This window comes from Antedon bifida, chromosome 8, assembly GCF_963402885.1.
Source record: "Antedon bifida chromosome 8, ecAntBifi1.1, whole genome shotgun sequence".
NCBI classification, from domain to species: Eukaryota; Metazoa; Echinodermata; class Crinoidea; order Comatulida; family Antedonidae; genus Antedon; species Antedon bifida.
In genome coordinates, this window is record NC_136233.1 from 18405639 (window position 1) to 18428473 (window position 22835).

General features: G+C 31.8%; 1 protein-coding gene across 5 annotated transcripts; it reads left to right on the forward strand.

Annotated features, from left to right (window-relative positions):
• The first annotated feature begins 634 nt into the window (after positions 1 to 634).
• LOC144850882 (AMP deaminase 2-like) lies at positions 635 to 22627 on the forward strand. Of its 5 annotated transcripts, XM_078708376.1 has the most exons (19): positions 635 to 877; positions 3648 to 3867; positions 5057 to 5107; positions 8310 to 8324; positions 10377 to 10533; positions 11444 to 11618; positions 12459 to 12497; positions 14654 to 14873; positions 15209 to 15338; positions 15667 to 15804; positions 15988 to 16050; positions 16348 to 16479; positions 16841 to 17004; positions 17203 to 17329; positions 17747 to 17910; positions 18345 to 18465; positions 19048 to 19221; positions 19531 to 19641; positions 19911 to 22627. In XM_078708376.1, the coding sequence occupies exons 1-19, from the start codon at positions 739 to 741 to the stop codon at positions 20094 to 20096; spliced, it is 2526 nt and encodes an 841-aa protein (XP_078564502.1). In that variant the 5' UTR covers positions 635 to 738; the 3' UTR covers positions 20097 to 22627. The 5 variants fall into 5 exon arrangements, with proteins under 5 accessions (XP_078564502.1, XP_078564505.1, XP_078564504.1 ...); XM_078708379.1 differs by lacking the exon at positions 12459 to 12497; XM_078708378.1 differs by lacking the exon at positions 8310 to 8324.
• Positions 22628 to 22835: the final 208 nt, after the last annotated feature.

Genomic DNA, 22835 nt, shown 5'->3' on the forward strand with positions numbered 1-22835 from the left:
AATGCACGGGTAAGAGACACAGGCGGAACGTTCAACTTCAACGATTCGTTTGAATATAAATTTCGTGTGATATTAAATCACTGGAATTCAAAATAACAATGGTAAGTGGTACACAAGCCTACTCATTCATATTTCTATTATTATAGAAAAGTAGGCTATTGTGAAGTTATATTGAACAAACTAATGGAACCAACGGTACCCTTTATGATTTACTGCTGTAGTTATGTATAATTATTGTGTTTATTAAAACTACTCTTTACTTCTTACTATTATTACTAATGAATAGTATCAATATTCATTGTATGTGTTTTCCTCCTATGTCTTGTTACGACTAGATTTTAATTCGTCATGCATTTTGTAGAAGAACAGAGATAGTCAGTAATAAAACATCTTCAAACAATGCAACAGCGCAGAAAGTTGATGTATGTCATCCAATGACTTCCCAATATTCAGATGACGTCATCAAAATGAAATGTTAATAATATGAAACAATTTTAGAAGATACCTGTATACAGTAGTTTTGCCTGAGCAAAAACATAATTAAAATTTCTAATAATACTCTTATGGCGTCCCATATTAAATAAATTATAGAGGTCGTCAGCAGAATTAGTAAACAAACAATCAGCAGATCCATCTGTCAGAGTCTTTGGACGTGATCGGTAGGCCTAGCTCTTTTTCTACTTTAAAATATCTATAAATCCAGATTTTCAACTAAATTCTAAAGGCCTATTGTGCAGAATGGAACAGGTTACTAACGGTGTTGAACAGACAGATGAAAATAGCCAGAACGGTTTAAGATTGAGCGTAAGACCGTCAGGCCTAGGCCTAGGCCCCAATAATGACGAAACAAAAGAACAATCGCCCGCATCATCTGGAGGTATGTTGTGTATGTGATGCATGAACCTATCGCCACCAGGCCTAGCTATTAATTTACCTTACTAAGTACTAGGAGGTCTAGCTAACTACTGTAAGCTACAGTGCAGAGTGGGCCATATATAGTACTAATGAGATTCTTATCCACAGACTCCTCCAGTAGTAAATTCGGTGTCAGATGAAATCGGTCGCGCTTGAAATCGGTCGCGTTTGAAATCGGTCGCGATAAAATCAACTTCCGGTATTTTGTATGGCGCGCCGCTAGAGCTATACTTTTGATTATATCGGTCGCGTTTGAAATCGGTCGCGTTTGAAATCGGTCGCGCTATTTTGTATGGATCGAGCGGGATGCATGCTAGAGCGGGATATACATTTTTCGTTTATATAGATTTAATTGATATTTTTTAGGAACTAGATTATTTATGTGGATATTTTTTACTTGGTTAATACATATTTATTATCAATCATTAAATTAATTTTTTTTTTTGTATTTCACAGGTCTCGGAGAAGGACTGTGTCTTTTCAAAATGGCCATTTCTAAACACGTTTAAATATTATATTAGGCATATAATAATTTACCTCTATTTATATGTACTGTAATTAATATATTATATAGAGAATATACGTCTGTCGTATCTATTATTATGCAAACAATTACGTATGGTTTTAGGATATTAATAAAATATATAGATAATATGCCGTTATAAATCAATCTACCGGCCTACAGTAGGACTATGATGTACAATGATAGATATGAGAATAATAATGTATGGATAATAAAGGTGGACACGATTCTCAAAGAGGTAATCTGCACTGATATTTAAACATTTAGATTTACGAACGGCGTACGAATGTGAGACTGAGTTGCACTTACTTATTTACATTAAATGATTATTATAAATGAAGAAATAAAAGATATTCAAATTAAAATCTATAGTATCGCCGACGTATATACGTAAATTATAGAAAAAGTGCTTTATTCGGAATTATTATGGATAAGCAAGCCTGTGAGCTACAGCGACTTTAATTTCTTTTGCTTATCCTTGCCTCCTTATATTTCCACGTGTCTTGATTTGGTTACCTATGTTTTAAATGTATTTCGATTTTAAAGGCTAAATAGAGAATGAATGAATGAATGAACATGATCTCATAATCGCGTCGAGCATCTATAGCTCATTGGATCGTTTCACAAAAACACGTGCAGGAGGCCTAATAGACGTTTCAAACCTATGGTTATTAGTAATAGACGTCATCTTTACTCGCCATGGACAACGATCGTACGTATTTTGTCCATGGTTTGACACACTAACAAGTGCGTGTTTTTTAAAAAGGGGAAACCCCGTCAGCAAAATAACGTATTGTTAGAGGAAACAGCTGCACGATCATAGAAGGCGCATCACCGATATGGCTTATTCGGGGGTTTATTTCAGTATTCTCGCCTTTTAACCATCCGCATATAATGATCATTTTACTAAAAACTATTTTAAACATTAGAAATTAAAATATACACGTGATTTGCCTCAACAATAATCATTATACACCTAATAATATCCTACATAACGGAAATTAATAAAATAGAAATAAAAATAAGGTGATCGAATAGTATGTTGTTAACGACATGGATATATAATCTGCCACAGTATGCATAAGTATAAAAATAGATACGCTGGCTTTACGGGCTATATTGTAAACATTATTGTTTTTAAATAAATTGTTCTCTTTTACGTAATTGTTTGCATAATAAAAGACACGACAGACGTATATTCTCTATATAATATATTAATTACAGTACATATAAATAGAGGTAAATTATTATATGCCTAATATAACATTATGCCTAATTAATATAAAATATTTAAACGTGTTTAGAAATGGCCATTTTGAAAAGACACAATCCTTCTCCGAGACCTGTGAAATACAAAAAAAAAAATTATTTAATGATTGATAATAAATATTTATTAACCAAGTAAAAAATATCCACATAAATAATCTAGTTCCTAAAAAATATCAATTAAATCTATATAAACGAAAAATGTATATCCCGCTCTAGCATGCATCCCGCTCGATCCATACAAAATAGCGCGACCGATTTCAAACGCGACCGATTTCAAACGCGACCGATTTCAAACGCGACCGATATCATCAAAAGTATAGCTCTAGCGGCGCGCCATATAAAATACCGGAAGTTGATTTTATCGCGACCGATTTCAAACGCGACCGATTTCAGACGCGACCGATTTCATCGTAAACCGTAAATTCTGCTGCAGATATATTACTTTGACCTTTTGTTTGTTCACCCTGCAAATGCTGTTTTTCCCTTGTTATTTTATTTGTCATCACTACACAAACTGTACACTAGGCCTACATGTTTTTGAATATTGAAATATAGCTAACCCTTAAAACATCGGATCGAGAGGTTGGGCATGGTGAGTAAAAGTCGACCTGTCCGAACTGTTGAATGGAACCCCCAGCTCCTTAACCACATCACTACGCCAACCACAACTGGTCAAACAAGTCGGTGTTAAACTTTATACTGAATACAGTTACACAGTTTGACGGTGGTGACCACTACAACAGCCACCTGGTTAAATGAGTCTGTTAAATTGTATTGAGTACACACAGTCGGAAGGTGGTGACAAAGTGTTATTTACCGTAAAATAAGCTAGAAGCTTTGACAATGTCACAACCATGGAGTGAATCAATCTCAATTAAATGCCCCTGCCCCTGACACGGTCTATTACCATAAAAAAAAATTGTTTAAACTGTTTCTTTAGGTGCAAGTCCATCAACTTTTTCTCCATCTCGTAAAGGAACATTTCGTAAACATCAACCTACATCAAAAGACCATGAGTATGCAGAGATTGCACGTCAGGTCTTTGAGAAGAGCAGAGCAGATGAATCACGGTGTGCCGACTATGAATTTCCCGAGGAAATTCCCATTGAAAATGAGCAAGAAATTAAAACAGCTGTGCAGCGGCAACTTAATTATGCAAGGTTTGTTCTTAAACATATTTTGTCATAGTTGGCAGTTCGTAGTTATGATTAACATGCTTGCCATCAAATCTCAAGTGCTAAGGTTCTAAAGCCTGTTGTGCTTCCTTCTAATTCTTTCTTTGTGATGAATTCTATTTCTGTAAACATAAAAAACACATAATCATAATAACAAGAGATGGGCTAAAATATTGTTAGAACTAATCAAGTTCTAAACATTGAAGAATAAATAGTGTGTAAGGAAGTTTCAACTAACAGTAATACCGTTTTTTTTTAAACTTAGTTAATTTTGAAAGAATACTGTAAAGTGCCTATAAATAGCATAAAAAGACAAATAAGGTCTACTTTTGCCAGTGTAGCAAGCATAACATTTTTATATCAAATAAGATAAAAAAGAAAACCAAAATAATTTACTATGTTTCCTACTAAATTGATAGTTGTGGCTAATCAGATTTTATTTTGAAAATGTTCCCTGAAAAAATAGTAAAACTACATTAAAATTTCACCCTCATTCTGTGTCTGGGTCTTGAATCCATAACATCTCGTATATCTTTTAAAAGTCATCATTGATTTCAGGAAAAATCAGTGACTTAAACTTATGATACAAACATCTTAATCAGCATTCAATTTTGAATAGCAAGGCCATAGCCACTCAGTACAGTTGGCAAGGTATCAAACACTTTTTGATTATTGACAAACCTGGCCTGCTGCACAGAGGATTCTTCCCTCTTTTGCGACCACTTTAATTCTTGTGGCTACAGCAGTGTATTGTCTTTAGTTATATGGCTTCAATCCAGAAGCCTTTAAATCTCCTTGACACAACTGTTCTGTTTTGAGCGTATTAATATTTCACAGAAAAGTGAAGAGAAATGAGATACAGGTTTTTTCAGACAACAACCAACAGTTTGTGTTGAATTGAATTGAGGGCTATGTAGTCTAATTAAATTATAATGATAATATTACACTTTTATAAATTACTATTTACTGTTTTCTCACAGCTCTAAAAGACAACAATTTGCCATTTTCTTTATAATTGTTTCTGCAAGAATAGTAAAAGTGCTTAATAATATTGTGTCAATCCACTGTTCTACTGTGTACCTTTATTTTTGTATGCACATGCACAGTTACTGCAGTAAATCTGATTAAATTGCTTTACTTCATTTTCTCTATTCTTACTGCTATGCTTTTGTAGTGCTACTGTTAAAGCCACTCAGATCTTGTGTTCCTGCTCACGTGAAACTATGTAAGTACTTAAGTGTTGAATGCTGTGACTTGCACACATAAACATTTTTTTAAAGCATGTACAGTTTGGTTCCCACTAGAGACACAACAGCAAGATTGCAAGATTGACCAATGACCATTTGAGTAATCCGTCACTTGTGATTGCTCAAAACATTAAGATTATGTCCTTATGTTGTGTCTCTAGTGGGAACCTAACATTAACTGCATTCAAAAAATAATGTTATGTCTATCATGATACACCATGGACAAATAAGTTCTAACTTATTTTCCATGGCTTCACATAGTATAAATATTCATTCTAACAGGTCCAGTCAGTGAATGTTTACTTCTGGTACTTTTGCCTGAAAGAACACAATTCACCCAAACTTTACATCACCACAGCACTTAATCTACTAGCCATTTAAAATTAATCGATAATACAGTAATTTTTAACAAACATTTTATTGTAAAAACCTTGTTTACACATAATATTAACTATAAACTATTCAAAGACAAATTATATACTGCCAACCGTAGTTCCACAAAGAAACACTCACTTGCACCATTATATTATACACTTTCATTTTTGTTGTTTTTCTCTTCAGTAATTTGATTTACTGTAAATTGTAATAGGAAATTCATACTTCAATTTAATTAATCAAGATTGGTTTAGAATAATTGTTTTCTTTGAAATGAGACTAATTTTAAAGAAATAATTACTAATCCTTGTTGAGTTACAACAAAGAATTCGATACTGTAGTTGTTTGACCATTGGAATTTTGTTTGCTATTTTGTTTCAACTTGGTCATCTGTTGTTTTGTTGATGTTATCAGTTGACTATGTGTATGTGTTATCTACAGCTATAGCAAGCCAAACAAATTTAGGATTTTTATACTGTAGATAGTGTTTAACAAATAATAGAGAGTTTGCTGTTATATAACTACCTAGGAACAAGCTGGGTCATGCCAATTGATTATATCGTCAATCAATCCTTTGTACCTAGAAACCATGAAAAACTGTGCCAGGATGTGGATTGAGGAAGCTCACCCTAACTCCCCCAAATACAAACAATGAATTGACATGACCTAGGTAGGTCATAGGTCAAAAGCTCCTTATTACATAGTTTTCACCATTTCTTTGTCTGGCAATGCTGGATTTGGTATGGTTTTAATCTTTAACAGTCAATCCAAAATGTCATTGCATTTTTGGCAAACCCCTTAATACCCATAAATATTAAATCTATTTTATTTGTTCACAATATTTGTTTAATTCAATATTAACATTTGTAGTACTGCTGTATAATATGTCAATAATTAACCAAATGTTTATTGGTAAACTAGTACGACACTAAAATCGTTGCAAAATTTGTTAATTGAAACATAATTTACAGTACTTTCATTGCCTTCTCCTTCGGATCGAACATAAAGCTATCTGTTCAAACAATTAGGAGATCGTCTCCTCAGGATGATTATTAATACATAAATAATAATTATATTAATTTTGGAAAAAATCAATCAAACCAATCAAATCAATAAAAACTGTAATATAATAACAATGTACCGAGTATCTTTAGAAAAAGACCTTTTCAGTAATACCATATATCCTCTGGTATAATTCCACCCACTTAGGAAAAAAAATTGGGCCAAATTTTGGGGGTGGGACTATACCCGGGGAAACCCTGGTTCATCTGAACTGGCTAAAGAAAGGCCTATTACATCCAGACCAAAAGTCAATACCGGGACTATACCCCAGGATATGCCTGTGAAATCAGACATAAAGTAGGGAGTGATATTAAACCCGAAGTGGGATTATACCCGAGGATACAGTAATATTTGTGTTGTGGAAGAACTTTTGCATGCAGACAAACCCTTTGACCTGAATATCCTGTAAACAATTTTAATATTAATTGATGTACTGTATTAAACAATAGTCTGAAAATTAGGAAACTCACTTATTTAAGTTTCTAGTTACTTTCCTCTTATTTTTATGTACACATCAAATTCTATTGTTTCTGCCTTTTTGAACCCACCCATATAAGACACATTTTTATAGCAAAAAGTATTCCAGACGTAGCAATGAAGTTTGCAACATCAAAATTGAGCAAGTTAATTTAAGATTGTCTCTCTGTTATTGAATCTGTACTACTGTATAGACTGGGGTGAATTACATAACAGATTGTATATTGTATTTCTTTGTTTAAAATGGGTCTTTGTTTTGGTACTATGAAAACAAAGAATTGGACAAGGTAAGTTTGATAGTATGTATTATAACAAGATTTTATTAAAGTTACGATTGCAGTACACCATGTGTTGCCAAAAGAAATAAAGTATGGTTGAGAATGTAACATAATCATTTCAGTTGTTATTTTCTCCAGAAGACGGTTGTAGCATAACATTAAACAACTGAAACATTATGACATTGTCAACCGTACTTTCGCTTTGGAAACACACTGCAAACCTATCTTTACTGTGTTCGTCATTAAACAATATTTTTTTTTTAGATTTCTTCATCTGTTCTGTCGTGCACACTATTGTTTCAGCATTATTTCCTTTCCTAATTTAAAATTACTGTTTGTTTTATTGTTTTGTTTCATTTGATTTCCACAAATAATATATAATATATTTCTTTATAAATAATTTGTCAAGTATAAATGGATGGTGACAGATACTGACGCTCTCTCCCCCACCTCGGTGGAGATTTTAAAGTTCAAATTTATTTATCCACAGAGGCCCAGATTATCAAGACAGCGCTGTTCTTTACTGGGGCCCTGAACATACAAAATACAATTATAAACAATATAGTCAATTAAGTACTATCTGCTGCGTTTCTAATTAGTTATTACCATGACCGAGTATGAATACCCTGTTCAAGTATAATCCCCCCAATTTAGGCTAAATTTGGACACAAGACTTTCAAAATTGTCCCCACATTTTATAACCGGGCCCCCTGGACTTGGTATATACAGGAATTTTTTTTTAGTTGTTCCTGGCATATTCTATAGAAACTATTTCTGTGTTTTGTCCATTTTTGTATCACAGTTTTTATATGAGTGTGTGCAAAGTGCAATCGATGCTTCTGTAGTTTCATTATTATATTATAACTGTTCATGTTAAATATCTAAAATAAGAGTGTTTTATAATGTTAATAAACAGGATTAAAAATGAGTCTAGCAGTGACCCTAATTTGACATCTTGCTGTTGCTCTCTCCCACACGTTATCAAAAGACGGCCACGGAAAAGGTATAAAGTCTAAATGTTGTTGCATGTGTCAATCGCATACTAACATTTGCATGTACTGTATGATATGACACTATGTTTTGCAATCTGTGTTGCATAATAACAGCATTTTATACTATGATCTACAGAGCATTTCTTTCCCTTAGAATGTTTCCCTGTTTTTTCAATAAATTTCATTTCATTTATGTTGTCTCTTGTAAAAGATAAATTAAGATGCACTACAAGAAACAAAAATACAACCAGGCAGAGACAGGATTCCCAAGACGCGAATTTATCACTAATAGGTCTTCAGTTGCAGTGATTGGACATTTATAGTTTTTAAAATTAAGAAAAGCATTTAGTAAAGTTTAGTACAAATACAATTTTAGAATATTATAAGGAGTCCCTCATTTCTTCTGTTTTAGAAAGTTATTAGCAAAGTTCATTATAGATAGCAATAGAAAAAAACAGGCCTGCATGAATTTATTTCTGAAATTATTTGATAGATTTCCTTATGACGTAAATAAGCTTACATCTAGACTGTTGCAGCTGCAACCTCACCGCAGTTGGTCTGACCTACAGTAGATGTTGAGTAATTCTCGGGAGCCAATCTAAGGGAATGCTAATAATATATTTAATATCATTAATAATCTCAAATAGATATCAAAAATAGTTACTAAGTTAGTAATTTAATGGGGAATGTGTGCCCTTTAGCTAGCGCTACCCTTTGGATCCTGATTCTTTACAAAAAATTTATGTAAAATGTTGCCATACATTTATATTACTGTTTTTATTTCTTTACAAACAATAGCTACTTAAGCAAAGTAGAGATTGGCTGGCAGATTCATTAAGGGTTTTGTTTAATTAACTAAAAACAACCATACAACATAGAGATGATACCTGTGGTTGTAGTCTAAAAATATCACAATAGGAAGATATGTTAATAATAATATATCGGACTTCACGAAAAGTTTGCCTACTCTGACAAATCATGGCTTCTACCACCAGTTATTAATAGCACTGTAGACTATGCTGTTGAACAATTGTTTCATCTCATCACCTCCCTGTAGTAATATAGCATGAATTTGTAACATAATTGTTTCAGTTTTATTTATGTAAAATGTCTTGTCGGATACTGATACGCCTTTGAGACATTTATTCAAGTTGCATTTATATGTGTTAGCATTGTGCTAATGAAATGTCAATAATTAATCTCATTTTAGCTGTCAATAGTGAGAACACTCCCGCTAAGCTCTACCCCTTGATCTTCCCCTAGTACTTAATATATACCTTAAATAGGGGTTCTGCTTCATCCTTTATTTGTACATAAATAACAGATTTTTTTAAATGCGTGAAATGAATTTTAAAATGGGAGAGGAAGAATATGATAATACAGTGGCAGATGCTATTGTGGTAGAGAGAGGGATGCAGTGGAGACGAAGATAGTGATAGTGTGTTTCCATGAGTCTACTGGGCAGCTGGTATAGTGAAATCACATATCAATCACATGGCATATGTACTGTAGTTTAATGTCTTTCAGAAACTCCTATTTTATTATGCACACCATATGGCCCTAATAAAACAATACACTTTTATCTTCCCTGTTATGTAATATCTCACAATGTACAGCATGATATAACAAAGTGCATGTTCTGTTAATTAATTGAGAAAATAATTATTCTAATCTACTTTACAGTATATGTACAGTACTGTTTTTGTGTCTGTAGTTCATCAAAAATGTTTAATAATCTCAAATACAATTCAATTTATTTTGTCTACTACTGTAATAAAGTTCTATTTCTATTGTTCTCTTTTCTTTGTATTTTTTTAATATTGAATTTTGAAATAGAATAAATAAATCAAATTAAAGGGAGTTTCCACTGTATAAATGACATAAGAATTGTGTGTAAATAAAATAAAGAAGATGTGAATGAAAAGTTTGAAACGTGGGATATTATACAAATAATGAATAATGTATTTGTCTTTTCCCACATTATTATTACAGTAGCACATATAAAGATGTGTTTTTAAGCCTGTATGAATACTTTAGTGATAATGGTTTGACGTTTTCTGTAGGACACGCTCACAGACAGTCGATGTTGAAACAGATGACGTGGATCAGATGACTCCAGAGACACCACCCCTGACGAGGAGTGATGTCAACATGCAGATACACAAGCAGATCGACATGGACTTTCAACGTGTTTCTATAAGTGGAGAAGACACAAGTGGGGTAAGCATAATATGCGTATGTGTACAGTATGTGTAGCTGTAGTAGTGGAGTTGTGGCTTGGTGGTCCTGAGTTCAAGTCCCGTCAGATGTCAGGATTTTTTCTAAGGACAAAATTACAACTCCACTCCCAAAGATTTGTAATAAGACTTTGTTTATGTAGAGCATCTTCTGTATATGTTTGTCTTGTCAACCTCTGAGGGTCCCTAATGATCGGCAATTGCTGGATGGATCACCCTAATTAAATATGGTAAAAAAAATATTTAAAAAAAAGGTATAAGTGTAGTACAGTATGTGTCTAATGTCCTTGAGAAAAAACTAGAGTACCTCTTTAAAGGCTAACTCCTATCTATTATTTCTATAAAATAATAACCTTTGTAACAAGTAAATAATAATAATTTTTCATCAGTAGTAAAGCAGAACGAGCATTTTTTCATAAAGTTGTGCTACATTACTTTTTTTACAAAGAAGAAAATTCTTCTTTCTTACATTTTGTAATTGTGAACCGTTATTAACCTTTTATACTATATCTGTATATAAATTTATTGTAACTACTGTATTTCTATTTTGTAAACATTTTGTATGAATCGAACCTTTTGTTACTAAAGTGTTCCTCCGTTTTAAAGGAGAGTAACCAATAAATATTATTATTATTAGGGAAAAATGTCAAAAGCAAAAGAACAATTAATCTTATACAGGAAAATACTATTTAGTTACTACTATAGTTAGAATTTGAAGTAATTGAAAATAAGTAAATAGAAAATAAATAAATAAGTAATATCCTGTGACACCACTGTTACAAAGGTAGTATTTTACTACCTTTTAAATCCTTAATCAAGACAGAACAAACACTGGTGTCCCACCAGAAGTTATCCACATGCAATTTAAAACATTCCTGTGATCTTTAATGTAGGTCCCTGTTGATGATCTTCGAGATGCTTCTAGCCTCCTTGTACAGGCGTTGCTGATCCGTGAAAAGTACATGAAGTTGAATTTACAGTCGTTTCCAAAAGTTACAAAACGATGTTTACGCACCGTTGATAATGAACCAATGGACGAAGAAGATGCAACAAGTCATGATGATGAAGGTTTGTTTTAGAAATTTTTTATTTTAAACTTTTTCTCCAAAGTTTTTTTATTTTTATTAATTAATTGATGGATCGATGTATTATGGATTATATGCATTCCTCATGTAAAGCACATACAGTAATAATGAATTAATTGATTATAGCTCTCGTATAATTACTCAAAATTCACTCTGCATACTAGCAATGGCTGAGTACATTTGTCATAATTGCCGCTAGCTAATGTTTGCTAATGGTTGAAATTTGTTTGTAATCATTTGTAGTCTGACAACAGTACTTGAGGCTTTTTTTCTGTAAATTCAACATTTTTTAGAATCAATTAATTAATTTACCAAAAATATTTAAGTGGGTCCGAAACCAACGTACATAGAAAATAGTAGTTATAACCCAACAGTTTGTTTATTTTGTATACAATTAAAATTACCTGAATAAACCAATAATGGCCCATGCTCTCCCAGTAAGTCTTCCAGTCAGGAAAACTTACTATCTGTTTGCATAGGAGTTATTATGATTTCAAAATCTACTTGCTTGATAATGCTAGTTAAAGAACCATTGTATTTAATTGATTAAAAAAGTTTTTAGTAAACATACTTAATTCTCCATATCCAAAATTCCAGCTAATTATTTGTTCTGTATCCTTACTACTAATAATCTGACAATATTGGGCTTAAGTGCCTGCAGAAACAAGACATTTTCACAAACTTTCTCTTCACTTTCATAAAATTTTTATATAATTATATCATATTATATAAAAGAAAATCATTTAATTTCTTCATTATATGTGCTTTATAATTGTGGTATTTTATTTTGCGTGATGTTCCCTTTTTTCTTTCGCTTTTCTAGTGGGTTACGTATATTTTCCCATGTCTCCTCGCAGAAAAGGTACAAAACGTAGATAGTTCTACTTAAAACGTGTGTTTGTTGTGGTTTTATGCCGCCAATAACGTTCACCAATATGTTTTGTTTGTATTATTAATATTTAATAAACTAATATTGGAAATCATTTCAATCTTTTTCATCTGAATCAGAGTGGTGTTTTTGATAATGTAACCGTTCTATTTTTCAAAGTAACTAGTTTTAAAATTATATACTAAATTTCATATTCAAATAAAATATGTATATATTCTATGCTTGAAGAATTTCATTTGTATGTATTAGAATTTTAAAGTTCTTCTATTTTTTGATACTCTTTTCAACATATATTCCAAGTAACAAGGCCATATACATACATGGCTGCAGTCGCGTGCTCAAGTTAGTGTTTACCGACTGACCGACATAGTGAGGTGGAAAAAAAAAATGTGACATTAGTTTAAATATTAACTGCAGCATCTCAATGGCAACTAGTCACATCATTTAATAAAAATAAATTATTTATTTATTTATTTATTTGTTCTTTCTTTAAACTGAAATACACTTTCAATACAAATGTACTGATTTTTAAAGTGGTTCAGTAAACATATTTACAACAAAAATAAAATATAAAAGAAAAACAAAAAGAAAGGAAACAGATATAAAGCTATTTACAATTTTGAAGGCAAAAAGGTTATGTTTTCTATAGTGAAGATTTAAATAAGTACCAATAATATAAGGATTTGTATGTACTTGATAATTGTTTAAACATAATTAAGATATATTTATAGAATTACTTATGATATTTAACATTTTACCATTTTCTGTTGAATTTTGAAATTTCCGTTTGCTGTGATTTGCACACCTGTATTCTAAAACATCTGCGGTTGCCATTTTTGTTACTATTAATATTCTTTTTCTTATTTGTTTGTTATGTTATGATTTTGCTGTTGCTTTATCAAGCTCTTTTTTTATGAGATTTGTTTTATCTTTGAAATAACATTTTTATTTGCTGGTTATATTCATTTAATTTATATATGTCTTCTTTATACCCTTTGGTACAAGACTGTCCAATATACTGTACACACGCACAACTCCTATCAATTGCCAGCATTTTAATTGACACTTCCTTAAATAAAAATGTTCTTCTACCAGATTCAGTTTTAGCCATATTTCTTGGACAAAAGGGAAGTAATGTACACGTTTTGGCACACCTACAGTAATCTTTTCCATGCATTATAAAAACCGGCAGCAACATGAATGCTATCCTATACCAATGCATGTAAGTCATAGGTCATTATAAGCAGAAGTCATACTACTGTAATACTGAATTGCATTTCACAGTTTCAGTATGACATCACTACATAATTGCAATGCCTTTGGTTTGTATACTGTACTGTTAATTTTAGCATTGGAATTTCAATTCTTTAAACAGAGAAACATTGATTGAAGCGTATCTCCAAATTTCTTGTCTCCCAATAAAGTATGATAATTTCTCCTAATAGTTTGGAATACAAAATAAAACATCTTGAAAAATGACTTTTTTGCATACAAATTGTTTACTACAATAATTGTTTTAATATAGCACCATCTGTTTTGGATGTATTTATTTAATGTAGCATCCTCTATGGTTTGGTCATGCTTTAAAAGTCTTCATATTTTGTTTTTGAAAGTTGGGGCTTCTGTTGAAGTACTAAAGTACAATTAAAACCTGTTTCATACCAATTGTATTATACTAATTTATTCTATCCTTGGTTGCAACTGCCAGATTAGATATACTGTGTCTTGTCCATTGTCACCTATTGTCCATTAATAATGTCTATGTGATTCTACCGAGATCTGTTGTGATATACATTTGTTGTGGCATACTACTAAACATATAGTTGTAAGCAAAAAAACTATTTTGACAAGAAAAAGAATGTAAATAATAACCTTCAGATCAGTTGTCCACACTAGAAATGTCTGAATGTGGCTCAGTACTACCACGTTTTAAATAAGTATAAATACTATTTTTATTTATTTATTTTTTTATTTATTTTTTATTTATTTTATTTTTTTATTTTTTATTTACTTGTTTTAATACATATAATCACAGTTACTGTTATTTCTAACAATAAACTAATTTCAATTTTATTTGACTGTAGCTTATAACCTTTTTAACGCTAATATTCTTGAATTATATATTTTAGACCACCCAATCCATCCACCTGCGACCAAAGGAAATCCGTTTCAGTGCCCAGTACCCTCAGAAATCTGTTGCGAACTGAAGATGGTGGATGGTGTCATCCAGGTGTTTGAGTCTGCAAGCTGTACAGAAAACCAACAGTCAATCGATCTGCCGTACCCAGATCGCCAAACATTCCTGGCAGATATGAATATCTTACTGGCCCTAATAGCAAATGGCCCAATGTAAGAAATGTTATATACTGAATGCCATATCACTGATTCTTAATCCTTCCAAGTGTATGTGAACATTCTACTGGCCATAATTTCAAATGGACCAAATTGTTAGCAATGTCAGACTGCTTGCGGTATCCAGATAGTGAACTTTTTTTTTTTGAGTCTATCAAGAGCAGAGGAATTTCTTCTTTTTTTTAATTCAAAAAAAATTATTCACTAATTGCCGAATGTAAGAAATGGTGACCAAATATTTATATAAACAAAGATTAGCATTTGTAGCTAGGTGTCATTTTGATATTATTTTTTACATTAGTATGTTTAGTATTTCTATTTTTCTGTTCCAGTAAATCATTTGCTTACCGTCGTCTGTCGTACCTGTCTTCAAAATTTCACTTGCATAGTCTACTAAACGAGATGAAGGAGTTGGCGGCGCAGAAGACAGTTCCTCATCGTGACTTTTACAATATACGCAAGGTTTGTTTGTATGCTGTATAATAGCGGACAAAAGCCAATAACTTCCATAACCAACGAAAGTTTAAAAGTGGTTCTGAAGCTAAATTAAAAATGATAACGTGAACCAGCCAATGGAAAGGCTAAGATTTTGTGAACCAGCCATTTGTATTGGCCAGGATCAAATAAATGTTCTACTTGATTGTTGGTTCTTAGTAATATCACAGTGTTTCTGATGGAAAGAAATATAACTAGCTGTACCATAATCTATTTTCAATTTGTTAGCTTTGCTAGTTTTGTAATCTTGACTTTACATTTCTTTCCGCTGATTAGAACGCTTTTATATCTGCAGGTTGACACTCACGTTCACGCTGCCTCTTGCATGAACCAGAAGCATCTACTACGTTTCATTAAGAAGAAGATTAAGAAAGATTCAGAAGAACTAGTCTACTTTGATAAGAAGGAAAAGAGGATGATGAAATTAAAAGAAGTAAAATTACATTCATTTTTTTTTTCATTTTACGATATAAAAGACGTGAGATGCTGTTCAGTGCACATTTTATTTATTTCTCATTAGTTTCGATTTTATAAAATATTTGTTTTTTGTATTTAACATTGAAATAAATTTAGTTATTATTTTGAAGAAAACTTTTTACAAACATTTTTTTTAAAGGTGTTTGACTTACTTGGCCTTACCGCCTATGATATTAACATCGACACACTTGACGTACATGCAGTAAGTATTAAAGTTTCTTATAAAATAAAGGACATAAAGTGTACCCCAAAACCAGTAAAATACGAGTCTCACAATTCGAAATTTTCTTATTCTTCTTATTGTTTCAAACTCTTTAAAATGTATTCTGGAATCTCAAGAAAAAAATATGCCAAGTTTTTGTGGAGTGTATATTCCACACCTGTTTATTCAAATATCAGTTTGCACATGGTCACCTAAATGAATCCTTTTCTTATACACCTGTCAAATCCTTCTTGTTGTTGACTTTGTGATAACTACCAAAACATGTTTTGTTTACAGGACCGCAATACATTTCATCGTTTCGACAAATTCAACTCCAAATATAATCCCGTAGGAGAAAGTAAGCTGCGTGAGATCTTCATTAAGACAGATAATTCATTAAATGGCAAATACTTTGCCCAAATTATTAAGGTAAGTAGTTCTTCTGTTCAGCAGATTTGAATGAAGATTTCCACATAATTAGGCTTGTTAATTGTTATGTTGTCCAAGCAAAACATCACTTTAAAATGCAGGATCTGTCGACCTGACATAATTACATTAAAAAAGACAGAAAACAAAGTTGGAAACATTACACCAACACAAAAGAAAAAAAAAATTAACACTAATTTTCTTAAATCTTTCCCAATAATTATATCAATAAATATGAATTCTTGCTCTTGCTAAAAATTACCACTTTGCCAAAATCTAATCTTGAGCAAGGTCTTATATCACGTAAATAACTGATTATAAAAATGATGTAAGAATATTGATTGCCATCTGTATCTTATGTTAGGAGGTTGGTGCTGATTTAGAAGAATCTAAGTATCAGAATGCTGAGTACAGACTTTCCATATATGGTAGGAATAAAAACGAATGGGATCAGCTTGCAATCTGGGCAGTTCGACATCAAGTTTATTCCGACAACATTCGCTGGCTTGTCCAGATACCCAGACTTTTGTAAGTTTTGATAAACCTCACTGAGAGACTCGCATAATTAGAATTGGTTTAGTGCCCTCATGTTCACATATTATATGGAAATAAAATCTGCATATTTTGGAATGATGTTCACCAACCCTAATGCATGAAAATGACTTTCTTAGAAGTTCTACCTAAATTAAGGAAATGAAATAATTACAATCTTTTTAAATCTTGCAGTGACATTTACCACTCTAACGGTATTCTCAACAACTTTGGAGAGATGTTGAACAACATTTTTATGCCGTTGTTTGAAGTAACCAAGGATCCCAAGTCACATCCTGAACTTCATCAATTTCTTCAGTTTGTAAGTTAAGCTCTGTCTACACTGTCAAACGTTATGTGAACAATAAGTTTGATGTGCCCTTGTACATGATGATGTCATATCACTACTAAATTTAAGCATATCACTACCATATTTGAGCACATCACACTTTTTTTGTCAAACTAGTTTCATAGTGTAGACAGAGCTTTACGAATTACCAACATCAATTTCTTCTAATTCTGCTTTTCTATTTAGTTTTAATTATTGAGAGTCACTTTCAAAATAATTCTACTGCACTTTTTTGTATTTTTTACTGTATTACTTACTGGAAAATTAAACAAACTATTAATTGCAGTGCCTCAACTTTTACATTGAAACAAACTAAAATCATGAAAAAATGTTATTACTGCAGTAACTTCAGTGAATTTTGAAATGATCTCTACATGTTATTTTTTCTAGTTGACTGGTTTTGATAGCGTAGACGATGAATCTAAACCAGAAGACATTGTTTTCACAATGGATAGTCCAACTCCAGAGAAGTGGGAAGCTACTGAAAATCCACCTTACGCTTACTACCTGTATTACATGTACTCAAATCTGGTAGTGTTGAACCACTTTAGACAGTAAGACATTGTATTTTGAGGGATAACTTGCACATGGGATTTATTCAGAACTTTCTGCTCATTTTGACATGACAGATTTTGAAATTGTTCAATTTCTCATTCAAAAATGTATTGTTTCCCAAAAACATTGTTCCCTAATAACATAATAATGAAGATTAATAAATCGGACTTTAAATAGGCGATTGTGCAGGTTTTAATAAAAAGTTACAATAAAAAAATGTTTCCATAGAAATAAGAATAATAATTTCACTTATAAAAAGCCATTGTTTGACTATTGCTTTAAATTACATTTTTTCAGGAAAATATTATTTTGTCAAAGTGAATATATATTCAACAAACAGATTTAAAAATTATTTTTTCTGCAGGATAATATATCTTTAATTGTTTAAATAAATACAATTTTTTCAATGTTCTGCTTTGGTTCTTTTGTACAGAGAAAGAGGTCTTAACCAGTTTGTGCTTCGACCTCATTGTGGTGAGGCAGGACCAGTTCATCATCTTGTGTCAGGGTTTATGGTTGCTGAGAACATCTCTCATGGCTTGTTACTTAGAAAGGTTAGCTTAACAACAGAATGTTTAATGAATTTGCAGTTCTTCTTCTTGATACAGATGGCTCAGGTTGTCAATAATGAGATTCATCTGTGCCTGACGATCCTGTGCTTTCTAGCTGTTTCCACAGCTGTATGACCAATTCATTTATTTTCCAGAAGACATATAAAACATATAATATAATAACAAAATACAAACACAAGAAAACAAACACCAGTCTGGCGGATTGTAGAAAAGTGACAAGTCACTATGCGAGTACTCTCCTTCTGGTGCAGACAAAAACAAGTTAACAGCAAAATACATTAAATAAGGCAGGGAAAAACTTAGAGGAACCAAAAAGGCACAAATCACTCACTTCAATAGGGAGGGTGTCCCACAACCAGTATTTCGTATAACTCCATCCATCTTGTCTTTTGCCTTACATGTGGTCGTTTACCGTGCACAGCTCTTGTTCTAGTCCCCGACTAACAATATGTCCGAAATATTGCAGTATAATATTTAAATTGGTGACAGGAATAGAGGGTTTAATGCATGGATTGTTTTTTCACATAACAAATAATTTTTTAATCTGATCTTGTTAATTTCTAGACACCTGTACTTCAGTACCTTTACTACTTAGCCCAAATTGGAATTGCTATGTCTCCACTCAGCAACAATTCTTTGTTTTTGAACTACCATCGCAACCCTCTTCCTGAGTTCCTGGCACGTGGTCTTGTGGTGTCTCTATCAACTGATGATCCTTTGCAGTTTCACTTTACAAAGGTATAAATATTTTCTATTGTTACTTCCTATGTTTTGTAGCACTTGAATATAAACGGTAAATGAAGACAATAAAAGAATTAAATTTCTTCTGCTGCAGTTACTGCAGTAACTACATGTTTTACTGTAATACAATTTAGTTTTAATGAAGGCTAAATAATTGCATAAATGAGGTTTAAAGAGTAAACAAACTGTAGATACTGCAGTAGAGTAATTTTGACATAACCCCCCCCCCCCCCCCCCCCCCCAAAGTGTCCTTTACATATGTAGTACACATATACATATCCCTTTGACTATTTGATTATTTTACAGGAACCCTTGATGGAAGAATACAGTATTGCTGCCCAGGTATGGAAACTAAGCACAGCAGATATGTGTGAACTTGCCCGAAACAGTGTACTTATGAGTGGATTCCCAGATCAGGTTAGTGCAGTTCCCCTTTATAGCAGCTAAACTTACTCTACCAAAGAATATACAGTATAATAGAGGTCCCAAAATGAATACTTTAAAAAAGCGTGGCCAAACCATAAAGGTTTTTTTTAATACTTCCAACCATGGGTACTATAATTATTAACAACATCCAAACATAGAGGGAATTTGTTAGTAGTTCCAAAAATAGAGGGCGTTATATCTTTTAAAAATACATTCAGAGGGCTTTGACATTTCATTTTCCTGTTTTAATTTTACCCCAGATGAAAGATTATTGGCTTGGTCGCAACTGGCGCCTTGAGGGAGCAGCTGGCAATGATATTACACGCACAAACGTACCAGGAATAAGGGTTGTTTTCCGGCATGAAACTTTATTAGAAGAACTGTCAACAATTTGCAATGCAGCGCGTGCCCGCTTCATGTCCACAGAATCTACACAGAATATGTGATTTTTATTGATGGAGGAAAGAAGACACTTAAAGGTATGAAGGCTCCAGAAATCACCAGTGGTCAGATTTATCATACCTGCTTAATAACCATTATTATTATCTTAACTTTGTTTTAAGTCAATGATTTCGCTTAAGTCAGTTTTCAAAATAACCCAAGAAAATGGTTTTACCTATTTTTTTTTTCTTAAATCTTGGATAACAAAGTCCAATAAATAGGGTAAAGAGAACTCCTGGTTTTATAATGAAAGCCTCAGTTTTTCACATTTTTTAACTATTTTAGTAGAAGAAGTAGAAAGATTGATAACAAAGTAATGCCATGAGCATGATTACAGGGTGCTTGGTTTAGGCCTAACTGTATCTAGACCTAGCTACGTTATTGCGCACATATGGATGCAAAGCAGAGAGTTTTTTAACCTGAAAATAAAATATGACATTGAAAAATCAAAAAAACCATATAAAAAAAAATCACAAAAACCATATAATGAATTTCCACAGGCTTTACATATTTGAATCTCGCTGATAGAATCTTTCGTAAATTGTCTCATTTATCTAGTATAATAATATTATGTAATATAATACAAAAATGCAGTAAGTGTTAAAACCTCATGTAGAGGCGCTGACCCCAAAATGACCCCTACTACATCCCAGTACAGTACTGCTGCACTATGCACAGATCCTTAGAAAATACCTTATATCCTTTTAAATATTGGAATATAATATTGTAAAAGATGTGCAGGCTTTTTAATATGTATTTTGTGAAACCAAAGGTTGGGAAAAAAATTATTGAGAAGAAAAGATATATATTTGAAAAGACTGTTTTACTTGGATAAAACCTTTTACCTATATAAAACATATATAAGATTTTATTGTAATGTAATGGTATGTGTTTTAATTGTTTAAATGTTAATTATCTATATATAAATGTATGTAATTTGTCTTTCAATTTTAATTATATGATTTTTAGTTAAAACGTAATTAAATAGTATTGCATTTGAATATTCTAATGAAGACTGAATTTTATCATATAAACACTCTTTTCAACCCTTATGGAAAGACATGGATTGTGTTGGTTAATATGTTTTTAAATTTAAAAAAAGATAAATATATATATACATATATAAAAATGATGATATTCTTTATCTAGAACCACAAGTTTTATAGTCTCACTAATTTCATACTTGTTCCAGTATTACTAATATTTTTTGACAATTCCCAGGGTCTTTTGTAAATAAATAAAAATATACCAGTGTAGGCAGTTCTTAATTAGATTAAAATTGTTTGAGAATTCCCAGGGTCAATTGTAAATAAATAAAATAAATATCATCATTATCTATGCTATTCATCTTGTGTAGACATGTCATATCACTACCATATTTGGGCATACATCTACCATATTTGGGCATATCTCTACCATATTTGGGCACATCAAACTAGTTTATATCCTGTCCATCTTCTCTTTTTAGATTTTACCTTTTTAGTTATTTCGTACAGCCAGTAAATTCAAAACACATACAGGCAGTTCTAAAGCTCTATCTACACTATCAAACTAGTTTGACAAAAATGTGTGATGTGCCCAAATATGGTAGTAATATGACATCATTGTGTCCATATATGGGCACATCACATTTAATTTGATTGAGAATAGAAATATAGTGGATAAATTTTAATATGCAATTTTTTTATGTTGTCATTTTTATATTCTATCAATCAAATTAATGATTTTATTTGAGGGTAAATTTAATACAGTTGTCCCTTTTGTATCTAGCCAAATGCTACGATACATAGATACATACATGACCAGTATAATATAATAATTAGATACTAGATGTGACATAGTTTCACAGAATCTGTCTAGATATTAAAGGCATATTCAGTTCACACTACCCTTTTTGTGGCGAACAGACAATTTCAAAGTTATTCTACTGCTGTTACTGCAGTACTATGTTTTGTTTATTGTTAATTATCTTGTTTAAGTAATTATTAAGCAAGATTTATCAGGCTAAAAATATAGGCCTACACATGGTTTATTCATGAACATTGAAATACTAACCTAAAATCATATTTTATTGCAATAAATGAATGTAGTTTACTGCATTAACTGCAGTAGAATAATTGTCACATGGTCCCTAATAAATGTATTTATTTAATTAGTATATTGTTATGTTTAATCTAAATGTTAATTGTATGAGTAATTTTTTATTTGAATATGTGATGCAGTGTTATTATATTATAATGTTTTTTAAGAGTTGTAGATTGAATGAATCAGATGATAACAGGAATGGTATAAATGTATAAATAAATGGATGGATGAAAGAGTGAAGGATGAAGTAAATAAAAAGAAATATTAGTGTATGTATGGAAGAATGGCTAAACAAAAGAGTGGATAAATGAACAGCTAAACTAAACAGTAATTTAAAAATACTAGAAGCTGCCTATTTTGATTATAGCTTAGTATTTAATTGTAAAGAAATTGTATGTAACATCTAAAATAACTGAACTAAAGTTAAATAAAAACTGATTCTCAAACATGACCAATGTTATCAGTGCTTTGTTTTATGGGTTCATGCGCAGAACCCATTATTCGACTCTGCGCATGTTTATTGTGCTATAGTAACCATTTATGTCAAAAAATAAAAGGGTCGAAAAATGGCCATTTTTCGAACATTTCCCTGTACTATAGTACAGGGATTTTTTCAAAAAATGGCCAAATTTCGACCTTTTTATTTTTCGATAAAATTG

Excerpts from the sequence above, each read along its gene's own strand:
- LOC144850882 (XM_078708376.1), top strand. The coding sequence starts at position 739 with ATGGAACAGGTTACTAACGGTGTTGAACAGACAGATGAAAATAGCCAG. Across the intron at positions 19,222-19,530 it reads TGCAGTTTCACTTTACAAAG|GAACCCTTGATGGAAGAATA; the intron begins GTATAAATATTT and ends ATTATTTTACAG. Across the intron at positions 19,642-19,910 it reads TGAGTGGATTCCCAGATCAG|ATGAAAGATTATTGGCTTGG; the intron begins GTTAGTGCAGTT and ends ATTTTACCCCAG.